Raw genomic sequence first — 15,319 nt, 5'->3', positions numbered from 1 at the left:
AATGATGGAGCATGATTCTTTCCACTGTCACCAATGGTGGAGCATTATTTCTTCCACTGACATCAATGATGAGGTATAATTCCTCCTCTGATATAAACAATTGTGCACTATTTTTTTCCACTGACAGCAATGATGGGGTACTATTCCTTCCACTGACGCCAATGATGAGGCACTATTTCCTCTACTGACACCAACAGTGGAGCAGTATTCCTCCCACTGTCACCAAAAATGGAGCAGTATTCCTTGCAACCACCAGTGATGTAATTTTTGTACTCCCACTGATGGAAGGAGACATTGTTGACTCCCACTGGGGACAGTCCGGTCACCCTAAAGTCTGACAACCACTAAACTGGCTGTTTGCTTAGAAAGTTTGGAGATCCCTGTTCTAAAGAAACAGCCCTGATGAGGGGATAGTCCAACTGCCACCAAACCCGTTGCCTATACACCTTTACAAGCAATTACCAATTACACGATCAAGAATGTTCTGCCTGCTTTTTGTTATTGAGGCTTGCCCTCCAACTCTATTTTGGCTTTTAATACCAGGTAAAGCACTCTCATCAGACAAGGGAAGGCATTTTGTGTAGTGATGAACTTAGGGAACATCAGACCCCTGTAACCACGTGAAACTAAATCAGCGAGGTACACATAGAAGCTTATTTTCAGTTCTTCTGTATAGTATAGGTTAGTCACCAGCCTTGATTCTGTAGCTCCTCCTCAACTCTCAGTTTACCCACTGTTGGCACTTCATTTGCATATGTGAGCTTTGTGTGTAATCATATGCCCAAACCATTGTGACTCCATTTTAGATTTTAGCACAAGAAAACTGCTTGCACAGCCCTATACTCTATATATGTAATTGTGGTTTGGTTTGTCCTTTCCTGTTCCCTGTTCTGTAGGCCATGGGACAGGATGCATGACTTATGACTCATAACCAGATGGTCTGTTGTCCCGTGTTGACTCATGATAATGTATCTTAAAGGATCACTGACTTGTATAACCATATAACTATATATTTCTATACAAATACATCATTTACTGACCACTCCCCCTACCCTCTTTCTATTGGTAAGTTGAACCATATATAAGCTGTGTACACACCTAATAAAGGTAGAAATTGTACGAATGCACAACCTGCCTCTCGTTTCATTCGGTGTCTCCAGATATCTGAGGGCCCTGTTGGTGTACCTATAAGAAGGGTGGTCATCCAGAATACCTACTATTTCCTTTCATTGTGTACTTGGAACACTGCTTCTGTTCAGGGTTCACTCATCTTCTATCCTTTGCCAGCTCTCAGTTTTTTTGGAAAAGGTATGTAAAGTATGTATGTATTTATATTATTTTTATTGTTAACAAAAAAACTGTAACCAATACATTTCACAATGTATATTGCTTAGAAAAAAACTCTGCATAACAGCAAATTAGATATTTAAAACCATATTAGCAGACAGTGGGTGTTTAAACGCAGACCCAGCTTAAACAACGTAAATCACAGCAACCCACATACAGTAACAGTGTGACCAAAGCTCGCTAAGCCAAACAGCACAAATGTCTATGGATTGGCATGACTGCTGACGTCAGAACAGTGAGCCAAGTTTGTGCAAAATACGGTATGTAATGAATATTTCTGTTATTTCGAACCAAAAAATGCCTAACACAGACCTCCAATCTTACATTATGCTGCAGCCACCTGCCAGAGTTGACACTATTGGCCTATTTAATAGGTATCACAACTTACAAAAAATTATCGGTCACTACTTTAACTAGTCAAAGAAAACAAAAGTCATTTTATATCAAATATATAATTGCTAATAAACAACCAGTAATAAAAGAGACATTTTTGAATACCTGAGTTTTCCCTGTATTTACAGAGATACAATCTCCCACACCTCCTTTTTCGCATGTGCTGCTAGCTGTGTTAGTTTTCCGATGTCGCATACAGAGCTACAGCAAGTAAAACCTGGTATTATTGCCTATTTGCTTTAATAATAATCTACTTAAAAGAGAAGTGCGGGATTTAAAAAAACAATAATACTCACCTACTGCATGTGGCTGCAGTATGGATCTGAAGCTACAGCTGTCTCCACCAGCTTTAAGACTGAGAACTAAGAGATCATGTGACCGCTGATCGCTCAGTTCTCAGTCTTCAGTGAGCAAAAAGCGCTGGCTGCCAGTTACCTGCTCTCAGCTTTGCCCCTCCAGTGCTCACTGGAATGCCGGGCTGGGGAGGGGGCAGAAGAGAGAGGCTGAGCTAGCTGTCGGTCAGCATCTGGGATTATCCCAACAATTTTTTTGGGATCCCTGCAGAGTCTGGACCTGCTCTTGGAGGTCAGCCAACAGCAGGCTTTAGCCCGCTGGCTGCTGAAACTGGGTCACAGGATTGCAGAAATAAGTGCATTCCTGTGACCCACATAAGAAGTATTGCTAAAAAACCTTTGGCAAAATGTCTCCTTTAAAACGTTAGTTCACTTTTACAGCAAACAACATGTAAAGGTGAGGCAACACCTTACACCCTTCCCATCCCTGATCTCTAGCCCTTCCCCACTGATAGCTCAGGATGGCCAGAGGTAAGTTCAACAGGGACTGGGTGGGGGGTGGGGGTGTATAGTGTTAGTTCAGCTTTAATTTTTTTTCTGTAAAGGTGAACAAACACTTTAAAGAAAATATATACTCTTTTAAAGTATTTTTTAAAGAGGAGCTCCAGCGCTATAGATCCCTAGAACTAACAAAGTAACATAATTATGTAAAAGCAACAATGTAAAAATGTGAGTCACATCGAAGTTATTTTAATGTAGATATTGAAGTAATTACTAAAAATATGTGCCACTGAAAACACACAATACTATTCTTTCATGTCAACCAAGCTAATGTAATCTATAGCATCAGATCATGGACATGCTGTTAAAGTGTAAATGTAAACCCAAAAACTATTTTTTAGCTTTGAATGGAGTGGGAAAAGGTTAGAACTAGTTTTCACTGTAATCTGGAGCTCCGTTAAAGAGATTTACTCTGACTTCCTGTCCTGTGTCTCTGGAAATTATTTAAAATCTGCAACAGAAACACAGGCAGAAATACAAATCTAACAAGAATTCCAAGCTTTCCTTATTCTACTACAATAAAGAATGTTTATATTTGTCTGTTTTGCTGTTGGAGAGTAACCTTCACTACCTGTCTGATAAAAAACACCAGCAGGACAGGAAGTGAAGAGAAATTTCTCTCTAATGAAGCACCAGATACCAGTAAAACCTTCCAAAGTTCGAACACTTTACTACTCTATCAAAAATGAATGAAGAAATTGGGTGGGACATACACTTTAACTACAAGAGTTGCACTACAGAAATGGAAAAGGCATGGATGATATGTTCAATTTTAAATAACTCCTGAAAAATGTCTAATTGAGGTGTGAAGAAACATTTTTACCCCAGGTAAAAACATTTTTACCTGATTTTCTTCATGCGAAACTCTCATCTGCTCCCTCAGAACAGACATCCTAGCTGCCTCCTCCTTACGAAGGACTCTTTCTTTTTTTAGTTCTGGGCTCCAGAATGTTTTAATACTGTTCATGGAAGATCCCAGCTTGCTGTCTTTAATGTCCAGCTCCTTCCGTAGAAGCTCATTTTCCCTCTGTAGGTCCTTCAGCTGAACCTGAAGATCGAGCATTGTGCTGTCTCTTACCTGTCTCAACATGGAAGGAATCTGGTGATGGTGGTGATGGTGGTGAGAGGAGCTGGTCAAGCCTATGTGGTCAGTGTAGGAAAGGACATCAGTGTGGGAAAGGCCAGCTGAAGCAATGTTTGGACTGCTGCCCATGGCTGTGACCCTTCCTCCATAGACTGCTCGATTCGTAGCCCTTCCAAGCGTCATAGTTCCTTTTGGAAATGTAGTACATGCTACACCCTCATGGTCACTCAAGTACATGGGTCCAGACGTTGCATAGGCTGCATTAAGGGATTGTATATTCTCCATTGACAGTGTTTTACCTGCACCTCCTCCACTGCTTGTTCTTCTATGGCCCAAACGAGGTGATCTTGGCAAACGAGGCGATCTGGAAGGACTGCCTTCCAGATTAGTGATTGTACGAGCACTTCCATACATAGCTGTGCTGTAGTTTGGTACAAGATAGTATAACTGGAATAGCAATCACACTAATACAATAGCTACTAATACAATAGCTATCTGCTCCCCAGCACCTAGAGAGTTGTTTGGAATTTCACTGTTGTCTGTCCATCATGAAGACCCTCCAAGCAAAACAAACCTAAAAAAAAATACAAACAGTAAAACCATAAATATATGTACATAGTATAGATCAAAAAATGTTTGCAAATAAATACTGCATTTATGTTATTGGGTCCTATTATCTAATCACACCCAAAAATTCCAGCCTAAGCCTAAATATCTAAGCAAATAAAAATGGCCCAAGTAGCACTAGCTATACAATGGCCATGCACATAACGATCTGATCAAATGATTCTTCACAAAACTGGACGAAACAATTGAATCTATGAATCATCAAAAAGACACAAACTAAAATTATTCTGATCAGTCTACATGGAAAATCTTTGTAAGAAAGTAGATATTATTATTATAATACAGGATTTATATAGTGCCAACAGTTTGCTCAGCGCTTTACAATACAAGGGAGACAATACAGCAACAATGTAATTCAATACAAGAAGGTTAGGAAGGCCCTTCTCCTGGGAGCTTATAATCTAATAGGGAGCGGCTAGTGGAACAAAAGGTAATAAATGTGAGGGATGAACTAATGGGAGAAATAAAAAAATTGGTTATTAGCTGAAGGCGGGATAGATGTCCCTGAAGAAATGAGTTTTCAGGGATCGTCTAAAAGTGGACAGAGTAGGCTTACCCATCAAATTTTATTCACACTTTAGTGAGCTACTTATACCGAAACTACTTACCCTATACAATGATCTTTTTGAATCCCTATTATTACCACCCTCTATGAGAGAAGCCACAATAGTCCTGATACCCAAACCAGGCAAAGATCCAGGATATCCAGAATCCTATTGCCCTATATCCTTATTGCAAGTAGATATAAAAATATTAGCCAAAATACTTTCTATACGCTTAAATCAAGTAATACTCTCTGATACATAAAGACCAGGCGGGGTTCATGCCAGGCCAAAATACTTCCTTCAACCATAGAAAATGATTTATCAATCTACAGGCCACACATGATAATGTGGGAACACGAGTGGTGGTGACACTAGACACAGCCAAAGCGTTCGATTCGGTAGAATGGAGATATCTCTGGAGGTGCCTGGAGGGATACGGCTTTGGGCCTAAGTTCATTAGATGGGTTCAATTACTATATCAACACCCAGCAGCTAGGGTAGTGGCGAATGGATGGCCATCTCAGATGTTTGACCTCAACAGAGGCACGAGACAGGGCTGCCCACTTTCCCCACTGCTATATGCACTGGCTGCGGAACCCCTTGCTGTGTCCAAACGCGCAAATTCAGAGATCAGAGGACTAACAGTCGGGCATTTAACGGAAAAAATCAGTCTTTATGCTGATGACACTTTGCTTTATTTAGCTGACTCTGGCCCCTCCCTACACAATGCCCTCCAAACGATTGAACAATTTGGGACATTTTCCGGTCTAAAGATCAATTGGGAAAAGTCTCAGATTCTGCCGATCGACAGTTTTCCACTCACAGAGGCTCAGACCAATTTACCACTTCAGCGAGTTGCCATAATCAAATACCTGGGTATTCATATATCCAGAACCCCAACAGACTACATTGCCCTTAATATCGAACCACTGTTTTCCCTAATCAAATCTAAAATACACACTTGGTCCTGCCTACCCCTGGGAGTGTGGGGTCGTATTAACTTAATAAAGATGATACTGTTACCCAAAATGCTGTATATTCTATGGCACTCTCCTGTTTACATACCCCTCAAATATTTTAAATCGCTGGAAACTCTTTTCAAACCCTTCGTATGGGGAAATAATAGACACAAACTTTCATGGCAGGCACTTAAAAACCTGACCGACATGGGTGGCACTGCCCTCCCCGATTTTAATAACTATTATATTGCATCACAACTATCCCAGCTTTTCCATATTGACAAGTCAGATAAAGATCGCTTCCTTGCCCTCTTATGCCCCCGCTGGGCACAACGCACCGGGGACCCTATAACTGCCATATCAGTGGGTGCAGGGAACATGGTATCGAGGGAACACAGACAGTCCCTGCTCTTTAATTATAGGCGTATATGGGACATAGCATCAACCAAATTAGACATACCACCATATAATGACTATACATCACTCTGGCACAACAAACATCTACAGGAATTTCACCATATTCAGAATACAGAACTCTGGGCCTCGAGGGGTATATATTACCTACACCACTTGATCACTCATAGGACTTTTAAAACCTTTGAGGTACTCAGGGAAGAATTTACGCTTCAAGACCACATGTTCTATCGCTTCCTCCAGATTTGCCATGCGGCACGGACACAGTTTTCACAATCTTTTCCGCAATCCACCCCCAATCCCATTATAGCAATAACTAAAAACACTGACCCCAAAAAGCTTATATCACGCTTCTATAATATGTTTTCCGCACCTGTCTCGTCAAAAATAGCCTATGCTCTAAAACCCCGTTGGGAGGGAGATGTGGGAACGATGGAGGATGAGGAATGGGAAGAGGCCTTAGAAACTTGCAAGACAGTGTCCCCCAAGCTTTCAGACAGACAATGGCGTCCCTAGGGGGGGCCAGAGGGGGCCCTGACCCTCCCAACATTATGCTGTGCCCCACCATGTGCCTGCGGGTGATTCCTCCCCCCTCCCCCCTCCCTCTGCTTGCTGACACTGCATAATGCGAGCGCTCACACAACCACGGCTGCCCGATCTGCTCCTTCCCCTGCATCCTCATTGGCAGGGAGAAGAGCGAGTTGCAGGAAGGACTCCACCAGGACTCTCAGTCACTGAAAAAACAGACTGATTTCTCCCATGATTTCTCCCATTCTCCCAGGAGAACCAGCCTGTAAATTCCATGAGATGCCAGACCAGCGCAGTCAATAGCAGGGGCAGGACAGCAAGAGGAGGCTGGGGAACCCCACAGTGGCAGAACACCAGGGCCCGGTGGCAAGACAACCTTTGCAACCCTGATAGTTCTCCCACTGCTTTGGATCCTTATATTTTATTGGTATGCTGGTGACATATATCTCTTTTTTCTGCCACCCTGGGGGGCCCCAATACAGTAGGAAGGGAGCTCACTGCAGTACATGTGAAAGGGCCGTTGTGGGGTCGTAGTAAATATATATATATATATATATATATATATATATATATATATATATATATATATATATATGTATGTATATATATAATTGCATTTTATAGTTGCCCCCCTACTTTTGTCCCTGTCCCCCCATGTGCCCCCCCTAAATATGAAAGCTGGAGACGCCACTGCAGACAGACTGTCCCAAATATATATACTTCACCGAGCATACCTCACCCCTCTCAGGATAGCCAGATACAAAAAGAACCAGCCCACTACATGCCCAATGTGTAATATTGCAACGGGGACATTCTTCCACCTTATATGGTCATGTCCCAAACTGCAGGAATTTTGGAAACAAATAGTGACTTTCCTCCATGATGTCATGGGATCTCCCCTGGCGCTTGACCCAAAGTCGTGCCTACTTGGGATATTCCCTGATGTTATAGAAAAATTCACAAAAATATTCCTACAAGAAACTCTGTTCTCGGCCAGAAAAATCATTGCTAGGAAATGGATGAGATCCGAACCCCCAAATGTGATGAATGGAAAAGGGACATAAACACGACCTTGCCATATAAAAAATTCCTATACATGTATAGAAGCTGTCCAGCTAAATATAACAGAATTTGGAACCGATGGCTACAAGAATCTGAAACCTGTACATAAGGGATGTAAAAATAGACGTAAATGTAATACCATATGTAAATACTGCATATCCCTCTATACAAATTGCTCCACATGAACAAGTGCCTACCAAGTATGTGATGATTTGTACATGTATTGTAAATGATGCATATGCTGTGTTACAATTTTTTTTTCTATTTCTCTCTTACCTGTGATATGTACACCTGTGTCTAATAAAACCTTTTACGGGAAAAAAAAAAAAAAAGTGGACAGAGTAGGAGATAGCCGGACAGATTGGGCTCTGGAGTTCCAGAGGATGGGAGAGGCTCTGGGGAAGTCCTGGAGACAAGCATGGAAGGAGGAGACAAGGGAGATAGGTAGATCAATATGTCTACTGTAAAGCATATCAAGCATCCAACGACCTTCCAATTCCTTGTTATTTTAAGGACAGTTAATTTTATTATTTGGGGGAAGGTGTGATATAGGATCAGTCTGGATGGAAAATCTGATCATTAAAGACCAGATAGATCAATACAACCATTAAGTGTATGGCTCATCCAACAATCTTTTCACACCTTATTATTTTAACAATTGTTAATTTTATTATTTGGGGGAAAGTATTATATATGATCAGACTGGATTGAAAATCTGATCGTAGGAAAGCAGATAGATCAATATAACCATTAAGTGTACAGTGCATCCAATGATCTTTTCACTCCCTATTATTTTAACAACTGTTCATTTTATTATTTTGCAGGAAAGTTTGATATATGATTTTTTTTAAATCAAGACAAATTTAAAAGCTATTTTTTTACAGGCAGAGAAAGCTATTTTTAGTAAAACATTTTAGAAATATTGTTTTATTTATATTATAATAATGTTGTCAATACCATAAAATATGTGTTTGTACAAATTTAAGAACAACAGTTGAACATGTGCACTGCTTAATTTGTATCAAAAAAAAAAGTACTAGTGTATATCAATATATGGATACTTTTTAAATAAAGTTCTTTGTTTTTTTTATAGATTACAGTACGTCACATATATAATACATAATTTCCCCCACTGAACGGGACTTTAGTGGCTCAAAAATATGATATTTAGCAAAATATGTACAAACTTTATTTTGGTCGCATAAAAATTATTGTCATAAACAGTATGATGTGTTAAAATTCCACATATGAAAATTAATATTACGTACTAGAAATACACAATGGTACAATCTATTAGTACTTATTTACTTATTTGTCCATAATTTTACATAAGCAGAAATCACATAAAAACATCCGATGCGTTTCAGAGACACTTGGCTCCTTCTTCAGGGATAATTTCTGCAGGTGGTATAATCTGATAAAAGATGATACCAAGAAGGATAATATCTTTCTCATAACAACAAAGAAAAAGCCAGGAGTCAAAACTTGCATCCAATCTCTCACCCCGTCAGAAAAGACAGGAAAGAGGGGAGGGGATTCCCCTACACGCAAGCCTATCCAGATAAGCACTGAGACCACCGTTGTGGTGAATGGGTAATCGTTCAGTACGTCACATAGGGCAAAAATGGGACAATCGCTTCTTACTATCGTGTTTCAAACTGTTTTCAAACCTTTTCAAGTATATGGTGCAATCATATTGAACCATTTTAATTAGTGCGTAGGTGCCCAATTTATGTTCTGAACATATTTTTCTCCCAGACTGTGAACTGATCAACAATACAATTGTAGATAAAATTGCTCCGTGTATAGTCACCAATAGAGATACTACCAGGAGGTTTAAGTTTACATTCCCAAATGCTGAATTTTCAGTTTTTGGTTAACTATTCTGTTCCATTGAGATTTAAAAGAATAGATATAAAAACATGTAAAGCACATTGTCATAACCAAGATCATTTTTTGTATACAGGAAGAAGCAATGGACCATTTCACCAAAAATCTAATAAACTCCGAATAAGCAGCTTATTGAATTAAATAACATAACTTCTTCTAAAAAGCAACAGACTAGATTGATATCACTTCTGAAATGCCCACTGATACAGAAATAACTCAGGAAAGATTTATTTACAGGATATATAGGCAGAAATTGGATTACTGCAAATCAGAACATCAAATTGTTAAGTTTTAACTCTTACTGACTTCAAATATAGCACATGAAACAGAACCCTGCAACATTTATCCATAAAGGATGCCGCAAACTGATAGAAAATTCTAAATATTTCAAAATGATTGTTTTAAAACAAGCAGCTGTTGTGCTAGCTTCAATCATCCAATCATGTGCAAGCAAAATCCTGTTTTCCAAATTTTCCTTGCACATGATTGGTTATTCTTTGAAAAGTGAAATTTTATTTAGCTTCACCTCATTCACTAAGCTAAGTGAAAATCCACTCTGCTAAGTGGACATGCACTACTCCTTTAGTAAATTAACCCCTTAGTGCAAAATTTAGGGGGCTACTAATATTCAGCAAGAGCAATTTTCTTCGAGAGCAGCTCAGCTTTAACACAAAATTGAGGAGCAGCTACACAGGGGTGTTATTTTGTTGTTTCTTCCTACAGATGGTAGAGATACTGAACTTCTTATAGGAATACACAAGTCCCTACAGTGTGGGTGCTCAACCTGTGACCCTCCCGCTGTTGCAGAACTACAAGTCCCATGGGGCATTGCAAGGCTGACAGTTACAAGCATGACTCCCAAAAGCTGAGGCATGATGGGAGTTGTAGTTCTGCCACAGCTGGAGGCCCACTGGTTGAGCACCCATGCCCTACAGGGAGGTATCTTGTAAGACTGTATTAAAGGGGTTGTAAACCCTTGCCATTTTTCACCTCAATGCATTCTATGCATTAAGATGAAAAACCTCCTGTGCTGCAGCAGCCCCCTCAAGCCCCCCTTATACTTACCTGAGCCCCGTAATTCCCACAACAGGAATGAGCACACCAGTTCCAGCCGGTGCCTTGTGTCCTGATTGGATAGATTGATAGCAGAGCCGCCATTGGCTCCCACTGCTGTCAATCAAATCCATTGACATGGGCACCAGGGGGCAGAGCCGAGTCCTGCTGTCTATGTCAACGGATGCAGCAGCAGGACACGGAGCGCTCCCGCACGGGTGTCCTTTCAGAGAGCGCTTCTCCACGGGACATTCGAGAAGAGGAGGAGCCAGGAGCGCCGCAGAGGGACCCCAGAATAGGAGGATCGGGGCCACTCTGTACAAAACCAACAGAGGTAACAATGGGAATGTAGAATCATGGGTGTATGTACAGGCCGAAAATCACCTGGAATCGGCTGGTTTGTCAGAACCGCCTGACTTTTGGCCTGCGTGTACAACTGGCTGTTCTACAGAATCCAGTCTCATGACCCAGACTGTGGCCAGTTGGAGTAGAAAATATCCTGGGATCTGTGGGAGTAAACAATGCCCCAACTTTAGTATTAGGAGGAGGAATAGTGAGTGCCCCATCATTGGTGTCAGTTGGAGGAATAGTGCCCCATCTTTGGTGTCAATGGATGAAATAGTGCTCCATGGTTGGTATCAGTGGGAGGAATAGAGCCCCTTCCTTGCTGTCAGTGTAAGGAAGACTGCCCCATTATTGGTGTTAGTAGAAGGAATAGTTGAGGTCAGTAAGAGAAATAGTGATCCATTGTTGGTGTCAGTGTAAGGAATAGTGCCCCATTTTTGGTGTCAGTGGAAGGAATAGTGCCTCATCATTAGTGTCAGTGGAAGGAATGGTGCCCCATCGTTTTTGTCAGTGGAAGGAATAGTAGGTGTCAGTAGGAGGAATAGTGATCCATTGTTGGTGTCAGTGGAAGGAATAGTGATCTATTGTTGGTGTCAGTGTAAGGAATAGTGATCTATTGTTGGTGTCAGTGTAAGGAATAGTGATCTATTGTTGGTGTCAGTGGAAGGAAAAGTGATCCATTGTTGGTGTCAGTGGAAGGAATAGTACCTTATTGTTAGTGTCAGTAGAAGGAATAATGCCCCATTGTTAGTGTCAGTGGAAGTAATAGTGATCAGTTGATAGTGTCAGTGGAAGGAATAGTGCATAACTGATGGTGCCAGTGGAAGGAATAGTGCCCCTTTTTTGGTGTCAGTGGAAGAAATGGTGCACTATTATTCATGTCATTGGGAGAAGTATTGGCCCGTTGTTGGTGTCAGTGGAAGGAATAGTGCCCAATCATTGGTGTCAGTAAGAGTAATAGTGCCCAATTACTGGCGTCAGTGGAAGAGATTGTACCCCAAGGGTCAAATAAAGGCAAAAAAAAGGGCCGCAGTTTGGAGACCACTGCTCTAGGGTATAATATGTATAAGGTCTAAGAACGTCAGTCACCCTATAATTTATTTGAAAGGAAGCCTGTGCTTAACCCACAGAGGACAAAATAACACATTCACTTTAATTCAGCCTCCCCCAGGAGAATACACTTACCTTTCTTTGGCTCCCTTCCACTCCATTCAGTCTGTATAAATAAGGACCTGTATAAGCTATGAGTTGTTGATATGCCCAGTGTTGTTACAAGGAGCAAATCATATACAGTATCCTCCACACTAGGTATTTTCTTCAGCTCCCTGCAATCAATGGAGCAGTGGGGAAGCAAAGGGAGTGAGTATGCGCTAGGGAGGAGAATAACACAAACGTATTTCTTTTCTTTGAATGGGCAAATCCCAGGTTTGCTTTAATAGTGTTTACCCCATATTTTGCACAAAATCACAGCTAGAAGTAGTCTACATTTGTTATTCCTGCAGAATCTGCCTTATCCAAGCCCAGAAAAATAAAATGATTTATTAAACAGATAAACCATCCGTAATATCCTGCAAAGTCCAGCCATACACCAGGTATCTCTGATCTCTGATGCTGAAATCATCTCTGCTTTATGCAGAGTGCCCTTTGGTTGAAAGAGCTCACAGTTAATTAAGAAAGAGCTCTGCCAGAAAGACAATTGTTAGGGGCCTGTGCTGCTCGATACAGGCAATGTAACATCAGGACACCACAATTTTTCATTTGTAATTTTGAAGACTATACCATCCATAAAATAAAATATCAAACAGGAGCAACAGGAGAAGAGATCTGAAAAGTTCTTTTTAGGTAAACGTGAGAATAAAAGAGAATACATCGGTGTGAACCCATCAATGACATATGGGAACTTCCCACAGGAGTGAAGTCAAATGGACAGTTTGACGACACTCAGAACGGTGTGATACCATTACATAACAAGGGACATACAAGTTTTGTTCCTTTGCCTTTTAAAGCAACATTAAAGATTTCACTTTTTTTTTTTAACTAAAATAACAAACATGGTATACTTACCTGCTCTGTGTTATGGTTTTGCACAGAGCAGCCCCAATCTTCTTCTGGGGTCCCCTGCCAGCGCTCCAGGATCCTCCTCTTTAGCAAGTGCCCCCATGGAAAGCCGCTTTCCAGTGGGTGCAAATGTGCGTGATCGCTCCCGAGCCACCCTGTCTGTGTTTATTGACACAGAGCCGGTGGCTCAGCCCAGCCCCCCCTGCTAGCTCGGCATAGCCGATTGCTATCAATCTGCCCAGGGAGGAGAGAGACAGCAGGGAGAGCTGCTGCTTTCGTGCACATCGCTGGATCGGATCAGACTCAGGTAAGTATAAGGTGGGGCTGGGGCTGGGGGGGGATTTTGCAGCACAGAAGGTTTTTCACCTTAATGCATAGAATGCATTATAGTGATACTAAAGTCTTTTTTTTTTTCTTTAAAAATAACAAACATGTTATACTTACCTGCTCTGTGTAGTGGTTTTGCACAGAGCACCCCAGATCCTCCTCCTTTCGGGTCCCTCTCTGGCTTTCTTGGCCCTTTCCACCTGTTGAGTGCCCCCCACAGCAAGCAGCATGCTATGGGGGAACCCGAGCCGAAGCTCTGTGTGTCCATTCAGACACCGAGCCGCCCCCTCTCTCTTCTGATTACTGACTTTGATTGACAGCAGCAGGAGCCAATGGCGCGGCTGCTGTGTTTCAGCCAATCAAGAGGGAGAGTCCCGGATGGCCGAGGCGTTTGTGCACATCGCTGAATCGAGATGGGCTCAGGTATTAGGGGGGCTGATTGGGGCTGCCACACACAGAAGGTTTTTTACCTTTTTTTCAATTCTTAATTTGTGTGAGACATACAGAAATACAGAAATCATCACATTGGTATGCAAAAAAAAAACATGAAACAATCCAGTTACAAGACCAAGCGTAGGTTTTTTTATCTTAATGCATAGAATGCATTAAGATAAAAAAAACCTTATGGCTTTAGAATCACTTGTTGAAAAAAAGTTGAAATATATATTTAAAGTGATACTAAACACACACTGTTTAATTTACATTGTCCCTTCTAATTCAGTATATGAATGATGGCACTGTAATTTTTATTTTTTATATATTATTTTTTATTGAGATTTCAGATTAGAAATTCATAAGAAAAATAAAATGAGAAAAACAAATGGTAGATCAATCTACATATGTACTGTAGGGAAAGTACATTTACGTGGAAAACATGACACAACTCGGAATCGCAACGAACAAGGACCTGCCGAGGGATGTTATAAGATAATAAACAGCCACATCATCATGTAGCAGAATAGCATAAGGCCCAGTCTGTCCTGCAACAAATATGCATACAGCAGGTCTTAAAGTGATTATAAATGATCACCTTGCAAAACAATCCATTCAGTTTAAAATAGAAATGAAAGGCAAAACATTTTTGTATAGATATAAAAATAAATTATAAGTACCGTTTTACCCTTTTTTATAAGTGATCACATTCCCTCTGTCTCGCTGCATAAGAGCTGGGGACGGAGGAGGAGCAACAGCACACTGAGCTTCCCAGTGAATGGCTGTTTAGGGGAGGTGTGTCAGAACAAGTCTAATCATTGGAGGAGAGCAGGCTGAGTTCCCAGCACAGCTAGAGAACTGACCACAGTAGGAAAGCAGAGGGACTGGCAGGCACACCAGGAAGCAATACAAAGAGAACAGGAGACTTTCTCATACAAGTTCATGGTACAGCAGGCACATGTTAGGAATATGAAGTGTTGGGGTAACAAACGCTTTAAGGGGTAAATAGCTTGGTTCCTTTTTAAAGTTTGTAAATAAATATGTATAAAGTGACAAATTTCACACATTGTCTGTAATGTACTGTATATATATATATATATATATATATATATATATATATATATATATATATATATATATACAGGGCTTGACAAATTTGCTTTGAATCTAGGAGCCAGCTAAAAAAGTTAAGAGCCAGTTTTTTCAGCCACTTGCCTACTGGTTACAACCCCCTCCCCCCCTCCCCCTTCCTGCTCAGGCCGGTTTTCAGCTTTCAGCGCAGTCACACTTTGAATGACAATTACACGGTCATGCAACACTGTACCCATATGACATTTTAATATTTTTTTCACACAAATAGAGCTTTCCTTTGGTGGTATTTAACCACCACTGGGGGTTTTA

At 40.9% G+C, this 15,319-nt stretch overlaps 1 protein-coding gene across 11 annotated transcripts in view; it reads right to left on the bottom strand.

Annotated features, from left to right (window-relative positions):
* The window catches only part of ERC2 (ELKS/RAB6-interacting/CAST family member 2), a 1,404,232-nt gene that overhangs the window by 1,306,884 nt on the left and 82,029 nt on the right, over positions 1 to 15,319 (bottom strand). For 10 of the 11 annotated variants that reach the window (XM_073592266.1, XM_073592270.1, XM_073592273.1 and 7 more), the window contains exon 2: positions 3,439 to 4,252. In XM_073592266.1, coding sequence (XP_073448367.1) covers positions 3,439 to 4,092 — 654 coding nt within the window. In that variant the 5' untranslated portion in view covers positions 4,093 to 4,252. The remainder of the gene's footprint in view (positions 1 to 3,438; positions 4,253 to 15,319) is intronic. The other variant, XM_073592277.1, reaches the window with a different exon arrangement.

The sequence above is a fragment of the Aquarana catesbeiana genome, linkage group LG07 (assembly GCF_042186555.1).
Source record: "Aquarana catesbeiana isolate 2022-GZ linkage group LG07, ASM4218655v1, whole genome shotgun sequence".
NCBI classification, from domain to species: Eukaryota; Metazoa; Chordata; class Amphibia; order Anura; family Ranidae; genus Aquarana; species Aquarana catesbeiana.
This window is presented reverse-complemented; position numbering and strand designations above follow the sequence as displayed.